This window comes from Botrytis porri (assembly GCF_014898465.1).
Source record: "Botrytis porri strain MUCL 3234 chromosome Unknown BPOR_014, whole genome shotgun sequence".
NCBI lineage: Eukaryota > Fungi > Ascomycota > Leotiomycetes > Helotiales > Sclerotiniaceae > Botrytis > Botrytis porri.
Window position 1 is genome coordinate 1475736 of NW_024066088.1, and position 24767 is coordinate 1500502.

General features: G+C 41.4%; 4 protein-coding genes across 4 annotated transcripts; 2 read left to right on the plus strand and 2 right to left on the minus strand.

Moving 5' to 3' along the window:
* Positions 1 to 129: 129 nt before the first annotated feature.
* On the minus strand, positions 130 to 11877 carry EAF01_009758 (uncharacterized protein; the record flags this gene model as incomplete). The annotated part of the gene is made up of 15 exons (XM_038918014.1): positions 130 to 647; positions 725 to 5247; positions 5299 to 5379; positions 5450 to 5491; positions 5555 to 5632; positions 5701 to 5808; positions 5882 to 5961; positions 6016 to 6135; positions 6186 to 6296; positions 6385 to 6444; positions 6499 to 6585; positions 6661 to 6696; positions 6754 to 6804; positions 6863 to 6916; positions 6976 to 11877. 15 exons carry the CDS (start codon positions 11875 to 11877, stop codon positions 130 to 132), a joined length of 10851 nt encoding a protein of 3616 aa, XP_038766823.1.
* Positions 11878 to 13529: 1652 nt separating this feature from the next.
* Positions 13530 to 14659, plus strand: EAF01_009759 (uncharacterized protein; the record flags this gene model as incomplete). Its single annotated transcript, XM_038918015.1, has 2 exons — positions 13530 to 13881; positions 13986 to 14659. The coding sequence occupies 2 exons, from the start codon at positions 13530 to 13532 to the stop codon at positions 14657 to 14659; spliced, it is 1026 nt and encodes a 341-aa protein (XP_038766824.1).
* A 4873-nt stretch (positions 14660 to 19532) lies between these two features.
* On the plus strand, positions 19533 to 20735 carry EAF01_009760 (uncharacterized protein; the record flags this gene model as incomplete). Its single annotated transcript, XM_038918016.1, has 1 exon — positions 19533 to 20735. The coding sequence occupies one exon, from the start codon at positions 19533 to 19535 to the stop codon at positions 20733 to 20735; it is 1203 nt and encodes a 400-aa protein (XP_038766825.1).
* Positions 20736 to 23012: 2277 nt separating this feature from the next.
* On the minus strand, positions 23013 to 23853 carry EAF01_009761 (uncharacterized protein; the record flags this gene model as incomplete). Its single annotated transcript, XM_038918017.1, has 2 exons — positions 23013 to 23454; positions 23831 to 23853. 2 exons carry the CDS (start codon positions 23851 to 23853, stop codon positions 23013 to 23015), a joined length of 465 nt encoding a protein of 154 aa, XP_038766826.1.
* Positions 23854 to 24767: the final 914 nt, after the last annotated feature.

Genomic DNA, 24767 nt, shown 5'->3' on the forward strand with positions numbered 1-24767 from the left:
CTTCTTCTTTCCCCTCTTACTCCTTCTCTTCTTCGGTACTCCTGCATTTGAATTTCCACCTGTCCCCTCATCCAAATCAAACTCCCCCTCCAACGGTGTTTGTACCGCCCTACTTTCTCCACTCTCGGGCTAGAGTTCCCTCTCTTCAAGAGGTGTCTGAACTGGACTACTTTCTTCACTCATGAGATCGAACCTATTACCATCAACTGGCGTCACAGCCTCAAAGTGACTTTCTTGTTCGTATTGAGGCTGTTTCCCGAATGATTCATTATCAGCAGGTCGAGGAAGAGAAGTACTGAAACGGTCTTGATATGTCGGGATATTGAAACGCTCTTGTTGAGAGGGTGTTGAAGATGAGGATTCACCACCTTCAAATCGACTCAACAAATTTTTCACATTGCTACTCCTCTTTTCGTTTCCTGGCTGTGGAATTTGCTGTTGAGACTCTCTAGCTGGATGCGTACCCTGTAGACCGAATCTAGATCCTTGTGAAGTTCCCAAAGAGCGCACTGGCTCATAATATCTGCTTGTCGAATCACTGTACTCATTTCCAGCATCTGGAACTCTGCTTGACCTTCCAATGGAACCCGGAATTTTCGTTGGGGAAAGACCGAAGCTTAATCCCTGTGAGGAACCCATAGATTTTCCTAACCCAGGCTCATCATGTCCATATCTAAAATAACTGCTCTGTTTTTTGATTCGGGACTGTAGCTTCTACGCATACTATCTGATGATCTTTGGCTCGCGATTGGTAGTCGCGATGGTGCGGGAGATCGCATTGACTCATTGTATGAAGGATGTGTGGGCTCACTACTTTCGCGGATTGTTTCAACACGTTCTGCTGCTCTGATTGGTAACCCAAAATTCATACCTTGGGATACAGGTCGGGATTCGTCATAAGTAGGAAATGTCTCTGTGGATATTTTTGTCGTCAGAGCTGTTGATGGAGTTGCTGAGATGGTATCTTGATGTGACGCTTGATATCTGGGCGTGATCGGTTGATGGTGTTGAGGTTCAGGCTCGTTATAGTGGACTTCTTGAGTTGGATAGGACTCTGAGAGATATTCTTGAGAATAGCTTAGGTTAGAGTATGTAGGCACTGGTCTCAAATGCTGGTTGTCATATTGGTCGTTTGAGGAAGTACGTATATCTTGAGGAACTTCTTCATGGCTTGAATATCTTGCTTGTGGTATAGATCTACTAAAGCTGGTTCCTTGGAAGGGGTAAGAGCTCCTTGATTCATAGTGTGAAGTTTCTGGTTCCGATTGAAATGACTCCATATCATCCTCCGAGTCGGAGTAAGATTGTGTATTTAGGGCAGGCTCTTCATAGTCATAGTCATAACCATAACCTGAGTATCTTTGCTCCGCTGAACTTTCAGGCTGACTGAGCTGGGCTTCGTGAGCTGACTCATTTCCGGCAATCACGTGGCTAAGTTCTGACTCTTGTTCAGGTTCTAGTTGCTCGGTAGCCACGTATTGACTGGCAGTGGCTCTCGGGTCAAAGAAATAATCTCTCTCTTGCCTGTGATGTTCTGTAGTGATCGCTGGCTCATTTTCTTGGGAATATATGGATTCGTTATCCTCAAGCTGTAAGTTATCCTTGACTCCCCAAGGAACATTATTCTCCGATATGTGCTGGCTGTCAGAAACAACTGGAGTTTCTCTAAAATCTAGTTCGTCCGCAAACTCTAGCTTGTCTTCATTTGAAACATGAGAGCTGTTTCGGACAGATTCATTTTCGATTGGGAAATAATCATCGAAGGATTGATAAATCTCGGGTTTCATGTCATGTTGAGCTGGAAATTGTTGAACAGGATAGTCCTTCGTTTCTAGGATGGCCTTTTCTTCTTGAGGTGACTGGCTTGGAAGAAGAATCTCAGAAGAGATTTCATCTTGACTTGGCTCGCTGGGATACTGATTTTCTTCGATGGCTGGAGCTTCTGCGTGATCGGACCCAGTTGATAGAACTTCCGCTGAAGATTCTAATCTTTGTACTTTTTCATTGGGATTGTCATATACTTCATCCCATTCGCTGTCATCGGCCGCATCGAATTGAAGACCTTCAGGGGCCACCGGATCAGCTTCTAATTCTTTGTGATCTTCGAAATATTCTTGTGCAATATCACGCTCCACGGGGTGGACACTCTCGTCAACTATAAAATCGGCGTTTTCTAGGTTCTCCTCTGGATTTGGCTCTGTTCCAACAACCTCGAGATGCTGCACTAGAGGGCTTTCATTCACTTTTCTCTCGCCTTCACTTTCGAGGTCCTGGGTGCTTTCTTCGATAGGATCCAATCTTGGGACCAAAATTTCTTCGGCAGGGTAATCTCCGAGTGTAATTTCATCCTTTGGGGTTTCCTGTTCAGATTCCAGCGAAAATTGCTCGGGGTTGATCTCTCCTTCCAGTTTTGGTTCCTCTGGCGTTACTTCCTCAAGAGCTGATTTTGATTCAAGTTGGATAGGCAAATATTTATCTTCCTCGCTGTCCAGAGGAAGTATACCACGGTCACTTAAAGGTGTACCCTCAAAGCTTTCCATCTCGGGTTCCTTGTGAGCTTCGAAAGGTATTGGTTCCATGTCTGGGAGTTGTACTTCTTCTCCAGATAAAGCTTCATGTTGAATAGGCGCATGATCGTTGCTCACGACTTCCTTCTCGGATTGCTCGGCTATCGACGGGATTTTTAGACCTATTCTCTCATCTTCGCAGGAGAGTATGGGAGAATCATCTTCTACATAACTATCCTCCACAATCTGGCTCTGACTTTCGGTAATGTCCTCATGGGTCGCTGGAGTAATCTCCTCGACTTGATTCACCTCGTCTGCAGGTGAAATATTGGTAGGCTCAACCGTATGAATCTCGGGTTCCGTGGGTATAACATCCTCTTCGGAATCAGTAAGTGATACGACTGGGGCTTCCAGATTTTCATCGGGGGTAGTGTCGTTTGAACACTCCTCAGCAGTCACAGCAACCTTCTGCTCTTCCTCTGGCTCATTTACTTCAGGTAGTTCGTGGCTTTCGACCAGTGGTTGTGCTTCTGAGACATCAATAGCTTCCTCGATATGGTTTTCGACCTCTAGCTCCTTAGGTTCATCCTCGGGATTTATTTGCGTCTCCACCAGAGCATTTCTCCTTTCCTCCTCCTTCTCCTTCTCCTCCTCCTCCTCAGCTTCAGCAAATATTCTAGCCATCTCCGCGTTCATGGCAGCAATTTCATCATGGGCTTTGATATCTTCAGGATCTTCGTGGATAACTGGCTCGGATCTTGGTTGGCTTTCGAGGGTCGGATCTTGACCAGGCGTCTCGGCAACTTCTTCTTCGATTTCTGTTGGTTTTTCTGCATCTCTGGTATTTTCGGAATTTTCCTGAATCATATTCTCGGCTGTTAATTCGCTCTCAGAAATTGGCTCTTCGCGGGAACTGTCAAGTATCTCCCTCTCAGCCGGTAGATATTTGCCGCTATCGTTGGCTACGATCTGGTCTTCGTCGCTTGATCCGATCTCATTAGAGACATTCTCGTTCACAACTTCTGGCTCAGGATTACTTTCTACTGGGGAATCACCTTCGACTCTTTGCTCTTCGGTGGGTAAATGAACTTGGTTCTCAGTGACCGATCTTTCAATTGGTACCTCAACAGCATGTTGCTCTGCTGGTTCCAAAGGTTCATGGTCGCCGGTAACCTCCTGAGCTTTACCACTTGATTCTGGAATGATAGGACTCTGATCTTCGACCGCTGGCTCTTCAACAGTTTCTTGCGGCAATATCTCTGTGATCTGAGCGTCATCACCAAGTCGTCGTTCTGTTATATCCAAATCCGCATCTTCTGGCTCACTAACAGCAGGTTCCACGGACTTCTCTTCACTCTCGACAGGAATTTGCGTTTGATCGTTTGACTCAATAGCTGGTATCTTGGTTTCAATTGTTGAATCTGGAGTTTGTTCGTGAGAAACCTCAATAAGTGTTTCTTCAATTTCGAGGGGTGCATTCTCACTGTCGGATTCCTGGCTTTCTGGTTCAACAGTCTTTTCTTCATTATCAAATGATGGAGTGAAGTCTTCCAAGTTTTTATGTTCCTCGGGGGCTTCTTCGCTATCAACTGGAGATTTGTCTTGAGTATTCAACTCGGAATTGTGTTCCTCGGTCTCGACAGGTAATTGTGGGATGATTTCCTCGTGTGAGGGCTCAATGGCTTCTCTAAGCTCGCTGGAGATTTCCTCGGTGCTATTTTCGGTAGCAGGAAGTTCCACTGATTTTTCTCCGCTTTCAATGAGAAATTGATCATGGGAGTCTGAATCAAGAACAGATGTCTCGGTTTCGATGACCGGTTCGGAATCGCTTTCTTCCTGCACGGTTTGTGAAGGGTTCTCTACAGATTGCTCAGGTATCTCCTCGCTGTGAGGTTCTGGATTTTCAATTTCCAAATCCTTCGCCTCAATTTCAACATTCTCTTCATCTTGATCGTTCGTGTCCAAAGCGGGTGCCTCGGCTTCAAGAGGCGGGTCAGAATTGCCTTGATCGTTAGAAGACTCGATATTCTCCTCCGCTTGGTCCGGTGTATCCTCATTGTTAGGCTCCACAACTTCTGTTTCCAAGACCTTCGCATCGATCTCTGCAGGACTCTCATTCTGATCGTTTGAATCCAAAATGAGTGTCTCAATTTCGGCATCTGATTCTGCAGACCTCTCCTCTTTCGAAGGTTCAACAACACTCTCCGTGTCTTCGGTAGGGAGATCCTCGTCCTTAGGCTCCAGATCCCCCTTTTCCGAATTGACTTCTTCACTGTCGACCGGATGTTCATCGGTCAATTGTTCCATCTCCAGCTCTTCATCAACCGTTTGTTCTTCTTTGAATGGCTCAATGAATACTGACTCTGTAGGAATTTCCAAGTTTTCCGCGGGAACTTGATCACTTGCTTCGGAAGTTTGAATTTGGGTCTCACCATCGTGGTCTGGAACAACGGGGGATTCTTCGCTTTCAACGGGCGAATCGGCTGAATCAGGTGACTTGGCTTGCTCAGACTCCAGAACAGGATCGTTTGATTCCAAAGGAATAGTCTCGTCCGAGTGTGCCGGAGGGGTTTCCATCAAGACTCCTGGAATAGCATTCTCGATGGGTATTTTCTCCAAACTTGGCTCTCTAGATTCCTTGATTTCGGGGAGCTTTGCTTCTTCTTCCGCGGGAAGTGTCTGTTGGAAGTCGGCAGTCAAGTTTTCATCTGACTCCTGTAAACCAGGCTCATCTTGAGGTCTTCCAATTGTCAGCTTAATTCACCATAAATGAGTATTACAAATGCCTTACTTATTTTCTCCAATCTGTAGAGCTTCCTCACTGGGGCTCATATCCTCGACTACTTTCTCCGGAACTATGTCTTCTGCTGGTCTATTCATTATATTAGTATCGACGCAATTGTTTTTGTATCAAATTGATCAGTCCAAAGCTATCAACTCACTTCTCTTCCTCCACAGCAACAGGCGCCGTTTCTTCGGTGGATCTTAATGACGCGTTAAAATCTTATCCCTAGCTCCTACTTTATCCTATAAAAAAAACAACTTACTTCATATCATCATCGCCTACATCTTCATTTTGCTGTACTTCAGCTCTCTCGCTCTCACCAAATGCTTCCTCCTCAGACCTGTGATGATGGCGGGTTAGCCCACCTCTTCTAATATCCCACTCTAGATCTAGATAATAAAAACTTACCCTTCCACCGCAATAGTCTCTTCCTCACCAGGTATCTCCTCAATGGCAAGCCCTCCTTCGAGATCCGATCCTTCTTGGGAGAGTTCTGTGACATCGCTCTCCTCAGGTCTACATCGAAGAATCTTCAGGTCAATTCCCCTCAATTATGTTTTGCGAAATTTCAAGTATTACTTTGACTTACATTGATTCTGGTTTCTCAAGAACTTCGGGCTCCTCGTTATCCTTGCTTGCTGAAAGTTCAATCTCTTGGTGGGGTTCAGACTGGAAAAACAATTAGTCAAATGGGTAATCATAGTTGTAATAGGTAGGGCTTACGGAATTCTCGGGAGTTTCTGTAGGTTCACATTCCCCTTGAGGGAGTATTTCTTCGCCAGAGAGATCTTTTTCAGTCTGTTCGGATTCGATAGCTGGTGTATCATCCGATGTTTCTATAGTCTATAGATATTTTTAGTTCGCGCCAATGCTCCGCAATATATAAGTCTTACAGTTGGTTCCGGTTCTTCCTCTGTTGGAATCGAATCTTCAACGACAGCTTCTTGCGTTGGAGCCTCTGCTTCGATAGCTATCGGCTCCTCGTTTGGAATTTCCTTCCCAGCCTGGGTTATAAGTAATTAGCTGCCTGCTTCACGCCAAAGTCTTTCATTCCACGAGAATAGCTTGAAGATTAAACTTTTGGTAACTTACAGCTTCTGGCTCTGGCTCCTGGTCTACTGGCGTAGTGTCTGGATCTTCGCCGACGTCGACCTAAAGATAACATTAGATGAGCTTTCATAAAATACATTCATTGATCGAACTTACCGTCTTCTCGGGCTCTGTTAAAATAACTTCTTGTTCTAGCTCCGGCTCTACTAGCGTTTCCTCACTGACGTTCTTCTCGTCTTCCGTCTAAAGTTTGTGTTAGTAAATTCTTCTTCTTTGAGAAACTCAACAATAGGATTATAGGATTGATGATGTACTCACAGGTACTTCTGGTTCCGGCGCCACTTGTTCCTCGGCCTTTGAAACGGTCAATACAATATAGTATATGGCTTTTCAAAAAGAATTAGGACTTACTGGAGGTTCCGGGTTTTGTTCTGTAGACTCTGGAGCTAAATCTTCTACCACCTGATTTCGGTGTTACTATTTCAGAGTAACCTCAATCACTAATAGCGGCATGACTTACTGGCGCTTCTGCTTCCAATACTGGTGCTTCCTCAAGAACCTTGTCTTCTTCGGCCTATGAGATCTTATCAGCATTCCTTCTCTCCTCAAACATCAGAAGTGTGGGTGGCCTACCGGAGCTTCCAGCACTTCTACATCCCGTTCAACTGCATCACTTACCTTACCATTCTTACCTTCCGCTTCATCCACATCATCTATAGCTTTCATAACCCCCGCGCCAGCAATTCCACCCAAAGCAAGTCCCGCAATTGTTCCCTTTAACCCATCATGGTTTTCTTTAACGAAGTCTCCATGTTCCTTAATTAAATCCCCATGTTTCGACAGAATTTCCTCGTGTTTGTTAGAACATTCATCTACAAGTTTCCTCAATCCATCAATATCACTTTTCACTTCATTATGGTGTGACCCAGTGTCTTCTTTCAGACCTTCCAATAGACCTGTATGTGTACTTATGACCTCATTAATGCCATTAATAGGGACAATCGCTTCTTTAATTTCGCTCAAGACTGTTGTATGCGAAGTATGAGACTCGGTAGATGCCGTTGTTCCTTCCTTGATTTCGGTCAAGAATGTCGTGTGTGAAGTGTGCGACTCATTAGATGCTGTCGTTGCGTCCTTGATTTCATTCAAAGCTGTCGTATGTAAGGCATGAGCATCTTTCATTTCTCCCAATATTGAAGATTGAGAGTCAAGCGTCGTAACGATCGCTGTAAGCTGGGTGTCTAGTGCGCTTGTATCAAGGACCGGTGGCGATGTTGGCTCAGAGGTAGCATCTGGCAATGACTGTGTTGAATGTATGGATTTAAGATCTTCCAGAGCAGCAGCGTAAGAAGTGTGAGAGTCATTCGATGCATTGATTGCTTCTTTGAGTTCACTTAGAGTGGCCGTGTGTGTAAGAATTGCGTCATATGAGTTTGTGACTGCATCTCGTATCTCTGCTAGTGTGCTGGTGTGGGTGCTGTGAGATTCATTAGATGAGTTTATTGCTTGCTTGAGTTCGACCAAAGTGGCAATTTGCGTGGTGTGTGCGGTACTCAATGAGGCTGCTGCATCTCTGATGACTCCTAATGTAGAAGTATGGCTGCCATGGGATTCGTTTGAAGCATTAGATGCGTCTCTGATTTCCCCAAGAACTGCCGCATGGGCCGTGTGAGAATCATTTGAAGCATTCGTTGCACCCTTGATTTCACCTAATTTCGTGGTATGCAAACCATGTGCTTCCATTCCGGCATTGGTAGTATCCTTGATCTCCCCCAGAACTACATTCTGGCCTTCAAGTGTCACAATAACCGCACTAATCTGAGTCTCCAATCCACTCAAATCTACAACAGCAATTGGTGGTTGGAATGCTTCAACGGTATCAATTGCCTTGTTCCCATTTTTTTCAGAGATAGAAACATCAACTGCCGTCTTGAGTTCAAGCAGTGATCGATCCAACTTTTCTTGTGAATCGTTACAAGTATGCAAAGCAGTAAGTATCTCATCACTGACATCCGATTCCTTGAGAGTATTGAAAGCTGCAGAATTACCTTCCTGTAATTCATGCAATGCTGTCAAGATCTCATCACTAACATCCGCGTTCTTTATTTCTGTGAGTAGATTAGAGTGGCTATTAAGGGTAACTAGTATCTTAGGTAAAGAATCGTTGGCAATCTCGGATGAATTTGTGTTGTTAGTAAGAATGGTTGATTTTAGTTCATCCAGAGTTTCTGTATGTGCATTCAATGTACTCTTGATAGCTATGATGTGTGGTTCCAGCAAATTGTCTACTACCTTTGCATCCACGTCATTTTTGGCAAGAGCCTCGGACTTTATATCTTGCAACACAGCCATGTGAGCATCGAGTGCACTCTTAATGGCCGTAACATGTGGTTCAAATGAGTCGAGACCAACATTTTCTCTTGATGTCGAGGGCGGAGTGGAATCATTGTTCTTTGATTTGATCTCATCCAAAGCTTCTGTGTGTGAATCTAGCATGCGTGTTAGAGAACTAAAGTGATCGTCAAATGCTGATGTGTTCAGCTCCGTTTGTCCAGTGGTAGGTGTAAAATCCTTCGCCTTTATTTCTTCCAATGCTGCAGTGTGTGCTTCCAACATGTTAGTGATCGAACCAAAATGTTTGTCGAGGATTTCGATGGTATTCTCTGCAGGTGTAGAAGCATTGGAAGGACCATCTTTAGACTTGATCTCGTCCAATGCGGCTGTGTGTGCTGCTAATATACCGGTGATTGAACCGAAATGTGTATCGAAGGCATCCATATTAATTGCTGCGGGTGCACTACTTGATTGGGCACCCTTTGATACAATCTCATCTAAAACTGCACGGTGAGAATCCAGAGTCGAAGCGATTGGGCCCAAATCAACGCTGTTCGCGGTGTCCTTGGTCTTGATATCCTCCAAGGCTGTAGTATGAGCTTCTAGCAAGGTAGTTATTGGACTGAAATCAACAGATGGTAAACCTTTCGATTTGATTTCATCCAAGGTGATAGTATGAGCTTCTAACAAGGCAGTTATTGGGCTAAAATCAGTAGGTGCTGGATCTCTTGATTTGATCTCATCCAAAGTTGTAGTGTGTGCTTCTAGCAAGGCAGTAATTGGACTGAAATCAGCAGGTGGTAACTCTTTCGATTTGATGTCATCCAAGGCTGTAGTGTGAGCTTCTAACAGAGCAGTTATTGGACTAAAGTTGATGCTATTTGTAGTGTCCTTGGCCTTGATTTCATCCAAGCTGACAGTATGAGCTTCCAACAAGCCAGTTATTGGGCTGAAATCAGGATTGCCTCCTGCATCTTTCGATTTGATCTCTTCCAAAGTGACGGCGTGGGCTTCGAGCATTGAGATAAGTGGACTGAAATCAGCAGGTGCTAGATCTCTAGATTTGATATCCTCCAAGGCTGTAGTGTGGGCTTCCAATAAAGCAGTTATTGAACTGAGATCCGGATTACTTCTTGTATCCTTCGATTTAATCTCTTCCAGCGTTGCCGCATGGTCTTCAAGCATTGAGATGATTGGACCATTATCAGCGGGCGTTAAATCTCTCGATTTAATGTCCTCCAAGGTTGCAGTGTGAGATTCCAAAAGGTTGGTTATTGGACTGAAATCTGGATCACCTCCTGCAGCTCTCGATTTGATGTCCTCCAAGATTGCAGTATGAGCTTCAAGCATCGAGATAATTGGACTGAAATCAGCAGGTGCTAAATCTCTCGATTTGATCTCGTCCAATGCCGCTGTGTGTGCTTCCAAATAAGTATTAATGGAACCAAAATAGCTATCAAAAGCACTAGCGTCAATCCCTTTGGACCCAGAAACATCCTTCGTCTTGATTTCTTCCAAAATATCAGCGTGCATGTCCAACTTTTCGATAACAGTTCCTATATCCTTCTCCAAGCTTTCCAAACCCACACTTGCACTTGCGATTGGAGATTTAGAGGGTGGAGTTGGCAGGGCCTTGATGCTTTCCAATGTAGCCGTGTGTGAAACATGTGACTCGTTCGATTTTTGAACTTCCGTCAGAATTGCTGTGCTTGTGTCTATTAAGCTATCCATCTTTGTTTCGAAGGGGCCTAGATCGATTGCGTTGGTTTGTTCTGGTGGTGGAGTAATACTTTTGAGGCTTTCCAGAGCAGATGCATGAAGGACATGAGAGTCGTTCGACTTTTGAACTTCCGCTAATATGGTTGCACTTGTGTCCGATTCCTTGATACTCTCGAGCGCAGCCGTATGCTTCTCATGGGCCTCGTTGGATTTCTGTACTTCCGTCAAGATCGTTTGAAGTATTTCCGCGTCTGCTGATGTGGGTGCCGGGTGAGTTGATACATCCTCAGACTGTGTACTTTTCTCTTTGAGCTCTCCCAAAACTATGGCATGTGCTTCTTGTGACTCGTTGGATTTGTGTATACCGGCCAAGATTTCAGCACTTTTATCAGCTTCCTTGATCTCCCCCAATATCTCTTTCTGTGCCTCAAGTGTTGACTGAAGAGCATTGATTTGTTCCTTCAAGAGTCGCAAATTATCATTATGTGACGATGTTCCTGTTTCCAAGCTATCCTTCAACGCTTCTAATTGAGAAGAAATGGCTTGAAGAAGCTCAACATCACCCCCACTACCATTGGAAGCCAAAGCCCTCGTCTCTTGAACAGGAGTTTCTCCAGTCAGATGATCATTGATTGCCTGTACCTTCACTCCTAGATCCGGACCAATTCGAGTGATGACCACCCTAACATTCTCCTGCAATTGATCTATTTGTGTTTGTATCACCGAAGTCTTGGTATCATTCTTGTCTGAACTTTCTTTCAAACTATCCAGCCGTTCATTCGATGCCAATAAATTATTTATCTCCGCTATTCCTTCTACCACCTTCCCTAGTCTATGATTATTCAAGTCCAACGAGTCGGATATTTCAGTTAGCTTTCCGGCTGTGTATGTGAGGCCTCGGTCGAGGAGGGGTCTTGATTCCTGGTTGGAAGATGAAACAGGAGTACCAGTCGCAGAGGCCAAATTATCTGGTACTCGCAGTGGGCCCCCTTCTGATACCGGGTGTGAAGACAGGGCGCCGTGGATACTAAGTCGTGCTTGGCCTGGAGTTATTGATCCTTCTTCATCTGCCATTGACTCCAACTTCAATAAAACATGGTCCACGCTATTATTGGTCCTCTTCAAGAGCAGCTCATGTTGTAGAACTGCATTAACCACTGGCTCAATCGTATCCAAAGCCGTTTTAATCTCGGGCTTGAGAATTTTGGCTATATGTGAAGCGAGCCCAGCCTGAAAGTCATCTCCAGAGATGGCTTCATCGATTATCCGTCGGAGGAGTTCCGGATCTGATGGACTACCACCGGAGAAGCTCACATGTTTAGAACTGGTAGAATCCTGAGATTTCTTTCCTTCGAATGATGCCCGTATCCGATGTGATAGGGGAGGTCGCGAATTAGTCGGCATTCTTCTCGTACCCTCTCTTGATTTTGTTTTCCTGAGACTACCAGAAGTACCAGCAGAAGGTTGAAGATTAACTGGCATTGGAGAAATTAAACAAATGGTAAAACGAACGAAATAAACTTAAAGATGAACACTTGAGACGATTGACGTTCAAGAAATAATAATAATAGAGAGCTGCCTTACTATTAATCTTACCTCTTTACCATGTCCCTAGTCCGCATATATATCAATTTGAACACTTGAAATATATAAAACATGGTTGTATAGCACGAATGGTTGTTAATTCATGCGTAGTTTAACGTTGAACTGAATGTTCAGTGGTTGAAAGGAGGTGAGAGAAGCGATAGCAAATAATGTGTTGTTTTCGAGTGGAGTCAGATCATTGAATGATGCTTTACCAAGTTACCTTTGCAGTGCTTTGGTACTTCACCGGGAACTGGGGTGCAGCCCAATGCCGGGCTTCTCCCCTCGAGCGATCATCCCTTCATCTGATGCCGTACACGTATTACCATTGAGGTTGTGATTAGACGTTGGCAAAATGAATTGTTATGAAAATTTCGGATTAAAGAAAACTTAATTGATCAATGAAAGCTGTCACTTAATAAAAGAGCGAGCAAGAGTGGTGTCTGGTAATTCCAAAAATGACCTCCAAATTGTCTGGTAGACAATTAGGTCTGTATGTCTAATGCTGATGGGGGGGAGAGAGGGGTTACGTTGGGAGGGGAAATTCCCAGTTATTGGCAGCAAAGGCAACTTCAAGTGTCCAAAAGACCTCTCGTCGTCACGACAGCTAAGGTGTGAATGGAAAATGACTGACTGCCCGAATAGAAAATAGAACACATCATTTTAGCTCCCGTTGCTGTTGTTTGTTGTTCGGCTGGTGAAGAATAAATAAATAAATAAATGACAATCAAGCACCAACCTTGTTTTGTGCTTCGCTGAGAGGTATATTATTATACCTGCAAAGTATTCATACTTTGGAAAATGCATCAAAAGTGCATCATTGGTTCTCTCATAAGGCTCACCAAGGCTCTTTTAGATGGGAACCTGATACAAGGTAAACAAATTACTCCTTCTACTCTACTCGTAGAATAGGATCTTGTCTCGAACGTGTGTGGGATGGTTCAGGGGTCATCGCCTAAACCAAAACGTCTAATTGAATTTAATGCTTCATTCCAAAAATATCTTTTCAACTTCGTCGTCACCGAGACTTTTGCCATAAATTCTCATAAATTTGATGAATACCTGCAAAGGATTTCTAAAGGGTGGTCTTGGGTAGTAAGACCACGAATATATCCAGATCACAACATAAGATGATATCCAATACTTTTCTTCATGCTCATTGTCATGCTCGTAGATCATGATCGTTCCTGCTATCATCTGACCCTTTCTCCCATCCTCTAGATTCTCCGACAACGTCAGACTCTATCCTCAAGAATCCCACACAGCATGTCATATTTCGACATGTACCACTACACGATACATTTTTCCACTGCCCCGAATTTCCCTCCTATCCGAAACTCGGTAATATCTTATGCCGATGGCCGACCAACATGATTTTGGCTCGATTTTGGCCTGCCTCGGCTTAAATCTCGAAAGCGCGGCACCAGTATAGCTCCCTCCCTCTTGACGATCAAGCTTCAATTCATAATATTCCCCTCCAATAAACATTCCTTTCGCAGATAGATCTTCTCACAATCCTTCAAAGTTTCCTTCCTCACCCTTTCCCAATCATGTCTCCCAGTTCTACCTCTACAGGAGCTCAAATAAATCAAAAGATTGACACCATCAACCCTCATCTGCCTCACGTCCCTGAATCTAAAGCCGAATTAAAACAGGACGCTGAAATTGTTGTTCAAAAATCATTCGCAGGATTGCGATCACTGGCTGCTGGAGGTTTCGGTGGTGTTTGTGCAGTTATTGTTGGTCATCCATTTGATTTGGTCAAAGTTCGTCTACAAACTGCGGAAAGAGGGGTTTACAAAGGTGCCATTGATGTGGTTACGAAATCTGTCGCGAAGGATGGTCTTGCGAGGGGTTTATATGCGGGTGTGAGTGCGCCGCTGGTGGGTGTTACTCCGATGTGTATGTGTATTTTCCTTCCTCTTTCTCTATCCTTGACTGTTTTTTCCTCGCTATGTACGACTTCGAAGTTCCTTGGCCAGACAACTAATCTTTCTACTCAACAGTCGCTGTTTCTTTCTGGGGTTTTGATGTTGGCAAGAACCTTGTGCGCAACTTTACCTCCACTGCTCCTCACGAACCCCTCACAATCGCTCAAATCAGTACAGCTGGTTTCTTCTCTGCCATCCCACAAACTATCATTACCGCCCCATTCGAACGTGTCAAGGTCCTCCTACAAATTCAAGGTCAAAAAGATCTTGCGCCTGGGGAAAAGCCAAAATACAATGGTGGTGTTGATGTCGTGAAGCAACTTTACAAAGAGGGTGGTATCAAATCAGTCTTCCGAGGATCAGCAGCTACACTAGCAAGAGATGGACCTGGAAGTGCTGCATATTTCGCAACTTACGAATACATTAAGCGTCGTCTAACTCCTATAGACCCTCTTACCGGAAAACCCGGGAAGGATTTGAGTCTATTGGCAATCACTGGAGCGGGAGCATGCGCAGGTGTAGCAATGTGGATTCCAGTTTTCCCAGTTGATACAGTCAAGTCGAGGTTACAGACCATGGAAGGAAAACCAACTGTTGGGGGTGTTATAAAGGGATTATATAGAAATGGAGGATTCAAGGCATTCTTTCCTGGATTCGGACCAGCATTGGCGAGAGCTGTACCTGCTAATGCGGCCACATTCTTGGGTGTTGAATTGGCGCATCAAGCTATGAACAAGGTGTTCGACTGAGAGGCTCAGAAATGGAACCAGTACATTGTGAATGGAACATGGAACAAAGGGGGGGTGGTTACCGCTGAGAATAGGGAATAAGGACCAGGAAGGCACTTTACTACTGCTACGTTGGTAGGGAGGGATAGATTTCTTTGATTCTGGCTGGAAGGAAAAGAATTTATAGACTTGAGATACCATACAATTGAGCTTATTAAGGAGATGATACCTAATTTTGTTCAACCGTTTTCTGGATTTTGATAAGTGAATCGAATAGACATTACATACACCACTCACAATATTCAACAATCACAACATAAGGAGAGGTGTTGTAGTTGTCGCGTATAGCAAAACCTTTTTATGAGGATCCCCTTTATAAGGATAACCTCTATTATTCTTAGCATTTTTGAGTCCTAATAATTTTTAGGTTTGAAAATGTTCTATATCCTTAAAACCCCTTTATTAGGATATCCTTATATTTTTCGGTCCTAGGATTATATATATTCTTATTAGACTAATTACATCATTAGGATTAACGTAGTTTATTAGTACGTATATTATCACATTAGTATGACGAACCTAACAAACGTTTAAAGATCAACCTTAGAATTAAAAGCTATAGAACTAAAAAGAGTATACTGTAGAGCTATATATACAATCAACTCAAAGCTTAATATCATACTAGTCCAATCGAATACAATCATGTGTATACCATGATATTATCCTTTTTTTCTAAAAAGTTTGCCTCGAATTTACTTTAAATAAATAACTTAAATACAAAATATAATCAATAAAACTTTTTTTCATTATAATTATTATCATTTTCTTTATCAATTTTTTATAAAATATTTTAAAAGGCTAAATACATTACTACTAAATGAAAAGTGTTGGTAGAAGCTTATACCTTTTTTAAGCAATCTTCAAAATATTAACTATTAATCATTTTATCTAGGTTCTTATTATCATTATCATCATAAAAGTTAATAAAAATACATATAATAATTAAAACAAATTCTTTTCGATCTTAAACGTTTTAATATAGATCAAATGGGTAGGCTTATATTTAATAAAAAGCATTTCTATATCAAATACATTTGTTTTCGTTATATAATTGAATTCTTTTAATAAAAAAGAATTCGAATATTCTAATATAAAATACAAAATGAAATTAAAATATAATTAGTTTTATTCAAAAAGATATCAAAAACATTAAGAATATTAAGATTACTAATACTCATTAGATTATAATTTTGAAAATGAAATAAATTCTATAATAAATATAAAACTCTAGATTTACTAAAGTGAGATAATATAAGGAATTTATTTACTATATACACAGCTAATTACTACATAACCTAAACAAAGTTAGAATATAAGTAGAATAATGAAAACTATTAAGAAAAACGATTTCTAAGAATAATATTAAGTTCATTACGAAAGGTTGAGATCTTATTCGAATTGAGCTATAGCTAAGAAATTAAGGGTAAGAAAAGAGACAATACCTTCGAATAATATTAAAAAGATTCATGTATAAATAAAAGAATAGAAGTGATATATTTAAACAAAAGTAAGCAAAGTATACATAAAAGCTTTATTTATAAATATATACTAATATTATTTCATTTTTTATTTAAAAAAGCTTTTAATAACATAACAAATCTAATAAACATTTAAAACCCAATTTTAAAATTAAAAGCTATAGAATTAAAGAGAATATGCTATAAAGCTATATATGTGATTGATTTGGAGCTTAATGTTGTATTAGTCTGATCGAATGCGATCACATGTATATCATGATAATTAGTATATTGTTACGACGGTCCTTACGAAGTACCGCGTCACATGACTATGGACAGGTGACGGAGCGTCGAGGAGCTGTAGCGCTTCTGGAGCGCAGTGAGGTCCATAGCGATCCAGTCTATATGAAGGTCTTAAGGAATAGGATAGGGAACGAAGGTTTATATAAAGAAATAAGTTTCATTATAATGTAGAGCTTCATGCTCAAGAACAATTATTAGTTTCATTATTATAATTACAAGAATTGCAATCAATTACAACCTTATTGAATTCCTACTTGAAGTTTAAATTAAACTACCTCGAAAGAACTCTAGACATTTTCACGTGACCTTAGAGGCAGCTCCTGTAATATATATATATTATTCTTTTTATATATAACTTTATACTTTCTTTATTTATAAATAGAATTTTCTGAAAATTGAATATATAATATTTAAATATATAAATATTATGAATTTCTTATAATAAATTGAAAATTCGAATTGTTATAACGTAACGTATGGGGAACTCGGACATATGGGGAACTCGGACACTTTTTCAATTATTCTACACGCGATCTTGTTCTACGAGCCACACAATCCTCCAATTCCAATTCCGAATCACTTGAACTATTCTCTAGCTCTTCTTCTTCAATCTCTTCTTCTGATTCTTCAATTGGGCGTTTGCGTGGCCGTCCTCGTGGCTTTTTCTCCTTCGGTTTTTCCTCCGCCTCACGTACCATTTTCAATACTTCCTTAGTACTAAAGACAAATTGACCTTGTAATTTGACTCTTTTGCCTTTAGTTCTTTTCTTTCGAGTCTCAATTACCTCCTGAGCATCAGAGAGCTGTTTCCGAAGTAGGGCTATCTCAGCATTTTGAGATTCTACAAGCCTAGTCATTCTCTTGGCATATCGACGAGTTGGCGATGCAGGAGAACCACTGCTTGCTAGAGCTGTATTAAAGATCTGATTTGCTTGCCTTAGTTCTGTTCCATCTGGAGGAGAACTCCTGAGTATAGACAAGTCTAGGTCTTGATTGGGGGTTCTCATTTGTGGAGTAGAAGGTTGCTGGGAGGAGTTAAATGGTAATGAATCGAGTACTTTTCGTGGGGCAAAAGGTACTAAACCAGCTCCTCTCCAGCCAGCTTTAATATTAGAAGAATTCAATGCTTTTTTTCTAATATTTTGAAAGAGTTCTACCCATTCAGCTCTTTGGATTCGCTTTACACCAGCTCGAGAATATCGATCGACCTCTAAAGCATGATATCGTTTCATTGGCCCATACACCGCAATATCAAGTGGCTGAAGCAAGTGAGAGCAATGAGGAGGTAATATAAGTAAATCAATATCATTATCTATACAGAAAGCAATAAAGCTACCTGTAATATGGCTTGAATGGCCATCCATGATCAAAAGTCGAGGTCGGTCACCTGACACTTTCTTGGATTCTGGTTCGAAAACCCTTTTTAACCATTCTAATCCATGGCTATTTGAGGTCCATCCATTTGTACTAGTAGAGAACTGCCAGCTTTGAGGTGTGTCCTTTGGAATCCATGCAGAATTCGTATTCTGAGCCTTGAAAATGACCATAGGTGATAGAGCATTTCCAGCTGCATTGACACATTCAAATGCAGTTATCCATTCTTGCTTGCCAGCTGTAACTTTCCAATTCGATTTCTGAGTAGAATCGACTATAATGCGCGTACTTTGAGTACTTCCAACTCCAAATCCGGTTTCATCCATATTATACATATCATCTAATTCATACTTTCGCTCAATGAGACGCGTGCGAAACGCGTCAAACCAAGCCTGAATATTCTCCGGAGTTGCTTCTTTAGCCCGATTAGACTCTAATTGACGTGAATAGCATGTTTTAAGTTCTGGATGTCGTTTTTGGAATCTATAGATCCATTCGTGGCCTATAGGTGGAATTTCTGTCGAGGTAGGATTTCGAGATGACGCGACCCGAACGCGTCGAAGACGAATTTCGTCGGCCATTTCCTTCACCAACATAGGTGTAGCAGGGAATCCAGTGATGGTAAGTCGTGAAATCCATCGTACAAGAGTATTTTCTTCTGCGTTTGAAAGAATTTGAGCCATTTCGTGGGTTTGGGAACGTGTTTTCTTCCCAGCCAGCCTATCAGCTAGGGTAGACTTAGGGACTTCAAAATGCTCTGCAGCCTTTCTAATTGATTTAAATTCTTTCAATTGAAGTGAAATTATAGCCTTTTGAAGCTTCTCTTCAATTTGAGCAGATGTAGAAGGTGATTGGGTATGCATAATAAAAGTTATTGCGGTTTCAAGTTGGTGATGGGCTAAAAGTGTCCGAGTTCCCCATATGTCCGAGTTCCCCATACGTTACGTTAGTAGTTATTATAAAAAGAATTTCTTTGTAATGAAAATTATAACAATTTTAACTTTTTTTAGAATATAATAAGAATATTTAAATAAAAATTAGATCTTTGAATATTTAATTTTTTATTATTATTAAATATCTTTTTCTTTTGGAAAAATAATGATTGATTATTAAAACATAAATATTAAGAAAAGCTTGATTTTAATGTATTTTTGAAGTAGTATATATACTAATAAACTACGTTAGCTGTTATATAAAAGCTTTAAAAAGATTTTGAAAGTATTTTGTAAAGATTTTATTGAAACCCTAAAAATGTCACATAAATGACTCAGTCAGGACTAATTAGAACTAAATTATTTATTGAGTCGGGATTATTAGTCGGATACCTCTTTATAAATATCGTGGTAAGAGCCTGTTATCACGCTTATTATTATGTAATTGATTTTCAAATTGATCACAAAGCATTAAATTATTTATTCGTTTTCACACTCCCTTCGAAACCATCAACGACATTCCCATGAACCTTCCTCAGCCGCAGTGATTCTACAATTCTCTGGTAAGCTTCTCTAACCTTATAACTTTCCTCTCATAATATATGTACTGATACAGAGCCCTCTTTCAGACAAGCCTTGACCATGATTTTAAATACCTTCGTCCTATGCGATTCTATCCGTGAAACCTGAACGAGTTTTATGCGTAACATATATCTTCCCAAAATACATGTTCATTGTATCTACCATACCCATATTGAAGGCTCACCAATGACCCGAAATCTTGTCCAGAGGTCCTTCATTCGAAGAAGAGTCCCAATTAGAAATACTGGCCATGGCGTACCGTTTATCCTGAGAGACTCCAGAAACGCTTTTCAAAATGTGCCGAGATCGCCATATTCAACTCGTAGACATGTGGTGCGTCCAGGTATATCTGAGTATTCTTTGAGGAATTTGAGGAAGGATAAAAGATCGACATTTATGCCTACAGATAAAAACTACGTTCCTTTGAGGGCATGGCAGAAATCGAAAGTATGGAACAAGATATTCAGTCCATACTATGACCCCAAAAAGTTTCAACCTTGGCGTCTACAAAGTACCCCTGTGCCGCTTTGGGATATTGCGCCTGGCTGTATTTTGTTTCTTCCTGGTGTAGGCAAGCTGGACCCTCTGGTCTGCGTCGAACTCAAAAAATATGGCAACATTGGCATGGCTGGCCATCCCGTCGTGGTTTTGGCAGTTGATATGAAAGGAGTTAACGAAGCTTTAGTTGCTGTGGCAATAGTTAGATCCTACTCTCAACATAAAGAAGAGTGTCGATTTCTTGGGTATGACTGGTTTGATACTAAACACTTCGAGATACAACAGAGGGGCATTCACGACTTACCTCCACGCCTCGGGCACAACATAAAAACCGTACGGCTATACAAAACCCCCTGTTCAAATACTTCGAAATCAGTACGACAATTTATTGAAACAAGTGCCATAGCTACTGTTCCGTTCCAATCGTTATTGACGGAAGCCAGATGGAACCCAAAACCTCATTGGTGGCCTTCATCTTGTCTTGATGGTTGGGGTAGAAGGATCATAAAGGAAGATTTCATGCACATCGCTGATACTATCGGCTTCAGCCCAGATCCATGGGTTAGTAGCGGTCCATACATGTGGAAAGATTTTGTCCAGAAGACTGGGATCGACACATTTGGTCTTGACATTGAGAATCCCGCGCTCTACGACGAGCAAGCCTTTTACGAGCAAATGTGGGAAGAAGGACGAGTAAAACATAACAAGTACTTCGGATTACCTTTAGACTACGTTTCGGGCGCAAATGATTATTCGCCTTTGGGATGGGCTTTCGATCGTATGCCCCATACAGGACTCATACGCAGGAGAGTTCACGGTATGAAGTCTTCTTACTATAGAAGATTTCGCCTCGAAATCCCAACTACATTTCATATCTCTACTCAAGATTGATCTTAATAGTCCCTGTCTTGCACCTGCACTCAGCCGTGGGGGACACGAATTTATCAAAATTATGCCTTTTTCAGAAACTGACTCTTACCATATCACATCTATTCTTTCGTCATCTATTCATTAGTTTCCAACAACCACTTTGCTTGGATGTGTCGCGGAAAAAATGTGAAGGTTTGATGTATGTGGCAATTTCAATTTGTTACTCAATCAGACATGGCCGAGTCCATTGCCAAAAACTCCCCATTACATTTTCTTGGCTATAGCATACATTGATAATACTTTGTGGAGATTGACGCGGTATTTTGAATTCTGCGGTCTCCATAAGCGAATCTGAAAGGTGACTGGTTGAGGGTACAGGTGTGTATTTCATTCTGTCCCGATCTTGTCATTTTAGCACTTTTCTCTTATATCTTTGCCCTTTCGGCCCTGTTTACCACTTGTGGGCTTTTGAAATCCTTTACAAGGTCGCCTATATTAGTAGATAAAATGCGACCAATACCATCACACCTGGCTTAGCCTATATATAGTGTGTGACATTGTTGAACTCAATGTTTGTACTATACGTACATCGTCTCGCTGTCTCATTCTATAGCCTATCTACAACAATGTGAAACAAAAATATCGTCTAACTTTCTATCAGCCCCTTCATATCGATAAATTCTTGAATATACCACTGTAGTCCCTCGATCTTTACATATCGTGCTTGTTTTCAAATTGAGAAAATAATAAACCCAAGAGATGTATCACTTCTGCAAGAAGTTTCTGAATGCAGATTTGAAGTGATTGAGCCATGAATTCCTGTGAATAAACTGCGCAATGAGATATACTAGTTACTCAATTCAGAAAGGCAACATCAAGTTCATTCTCACTGTGTACTTGAAACGTTGCGAGTGGTATCCAATCTTCACAAGCTAGTGCTGAGATTTTACAAAGTAAAAATCTATCAATCTGATGCCGATGATGCTTTTATATTAGTTGAGGGTGCATTATATTAGTATATAATTCCTGGACTTTGACAACGCTTCTTTTGGGTTGTAGATATGTTTATATGGTGAAGTATATATGTAGGTCCCAGCCTTGAATCTTAACGAAGTCTACAGGAGCGGGAACGGGAGGAGGCACTTTGTATTTATTGAGGAGCTGTGAAAGACGAGGGATTTGAGATGTATTTTAATGAATTTATATGAAATTGCACTATCCAGTCTTTTTTTTCCATCAGGGATTTGAATGATTTTGCTTCCTTGTATCAGACAGTTAGCTATTTGTGTTTTCGAAGTAATCTTATGTTGGGTGGTTTTGTGCTTTGGAATTGATGTTGGATGGGGATTGGAGAGGTGTTGTTCAGTCACTTGTATGGTTTCTTTTTGTGAATGTCAAGTCGTTGGATTTGTACTGTTAAGGTGTTTATCTCATAGCTGTGATTTGAGTGTTAGACTTTCATCTGCAATACCATTTTCATACGTTGTTTAAATGGATAGGCTATCAACATCATGATGTACATGAATTACCTGGCAAGGGACGGGTCGTGGTGCTTTGAGAATGCGACTGTTAATAGATACTGTAGATGGTGCGAACTCTATTACTGATTTAGCGGTTGAAGTTCATCCCTAATCAAATTGAAGAGTATAAGGCATAAGTAAAGAATACATTTGGAGAGAGAAGCGTATTTCAATCACAGAAATAGTCCATCTTTCATCCGTACGAATAACCCTAAACTACATTTTATTTACACTCACGCATATACCTCTCAACAAATCAACCCCATTTCTTCTCCAAAACTTCATCCAATCCTTCCATACCCTCACCATATGATCACACAACACACTACTCCCCTCAAACATATTTTCCCCCACCAAACTTCCCATAGCGGCGCGTTCACCATCCCATCCAATTACTCCTGATAAAGATACCCACATGATGTACTTTATCTACATAATCACCATTTGTGTCCCAGAATATGAAACATGGATGTACAATCGTCTATTTTGATTTAGACGGGGGAATGCGTTTCTGAGGGGAGAATGGTTTTGGAGTCGGGCTGGGGTGAGATGGGGTGAGATGGGGTGAGATGGGGTGTTGGAACTTAGTTGATAGAAAGGGAGGAGGAAGTAAGAGAGAGAGAGAGAGAGAGAGAGAGAGAGAGAATATATGAATACCATATCTTCCCGCTTTGAATATCGCGTATTGTGTTACATAGATCTGTTTTTATTGTTGGTTCATCACATGTATCCATATCCATATCCATATTCATATTCATATTTATATTCATATTTATATTCATACACAAAATAATATAGAAATTCCAAATCCACACTCCCGAACAATCAAACCCTCCTTCTTGTTGATTTGATTTCCCATTCTATCCTCCCCGCCGGAGATATACGGGAACCCCTCTTTAGCTTCGCAACATCCGCTTGCACTATGTACATCTTTCCCACTCGTGAGTTGGAAAACCCTTCTCTGTATTGTCTTTAGCGCTGATAAGATTATGCGAGTTGGCGATGCTTCATATGATGTTGGACTGCGCTTTGCTGTTTCTGGTATGAAAACTAGTGATGCATTTGTTGATTCGGCAGTGCAGTTGTCGGAGGTGTTGAGATAAAGATCTGCTGTGCTGGTAGGAGGTTGACGGGTTTGGAGATGCAGTATTGAGTGGAGGGGGGGCTGGGATAGGAGCGGAGATGGGGAAGCGGGTGGAGGTGCGGGTTGAGGTGCCTTCCTGGGAGGGGTGAGGGGGTTAGTTGGGAGGGGATGGGAGGATGGTGTGTGTGTGTGTGGGTATTTGGGATTCGGGATGTGTGTGTGTCCGGGGAGTTTATAACATGGAGAGATCATGCGAGAGAGAGGATGAGAAGGGTTACGTACAAGTGTAGTACAAGACGTACCTTTTTCTCTAAGACCGAAATTCCCGAGGCAGAAGAAGAGAGATAAAGGAATGTAATGAGAGATTTGAATTAGAATTGAGATAGCACTTGAATAGATATGTGTCCTTGCTTGTGAGGGGGTAAGAGAAGAACTTGATGGATCAGTGATGGAATGAATGAATGAACGAAGGATTGAAGGAGAAGAGAAAAAAGAATGGTGAACAAAATTACCCTACTTCACTCGCGATAAACATGAAGAACTATATACCCCATCCTCATCCACATCACCATCCACCCACTCAAACTCCTATAACATTTCAAAACATCCCATCCCATCCCCTTTCCTTCCCTAAGGATCTCCCTCCTTAAAGTAAGAACCTACCCGGCATGCGAATATCATACCGCACAAGTCCTGTCTAATAAATACTTCTCGAGACTCCACAACACAATCTAGATGGCGCACCTCGACTTCCAAGAACGCGATCTATAGTTATATTTATATTTATCCTGTTTTGAAGATGGGTAGTGATAATTTACAGTTCATAGCTCATAGCTTATAGGTTCATCAAGTATATATATGTAAGGAATTTTACCTTGATCCTCATATACATCTATACATATCCGCGCTTGAGAAGTTTCAAATCAAATCCTCTCAAATCATGACCACAACCTCCTTTCAAATTCATCTACATCTACATCTACATCTGCACTTCCATTTCCATTTCCATCTCCTTGCTTAAAATACAAAGTGTAACACGTAATCCTCTTCTTCTCCGTCCATGCTTACTTAAACACCCTCTCTCACACCTGCGCCTGCGCCTCCGCTTCCAGCCCTACCTACCCAGATTTCATATTTCCCGCTACATACACATACCGAATACCACATGATACTAATACACAGCTACCAAGACCAATGAAATAATAGATGGGCACCCACGAATTCTTCGCTGCTTGTGTCCAGTGTCCAGTGTCCACTATCTTTGCCGACCAAATGCAATGTACGAGTAATGTGATATATGCATAGAGTACCAAACAAGCTATCTAAAGATCTCATTAAAATTTGGAAGATTGCGACGGAGATGTGACACTGCTCAACCAAACAACCCAAAAAATCGTATGTACAATTTAACTCAATTTGTCTATTTAAAGATTCATCAACTATTCCTTT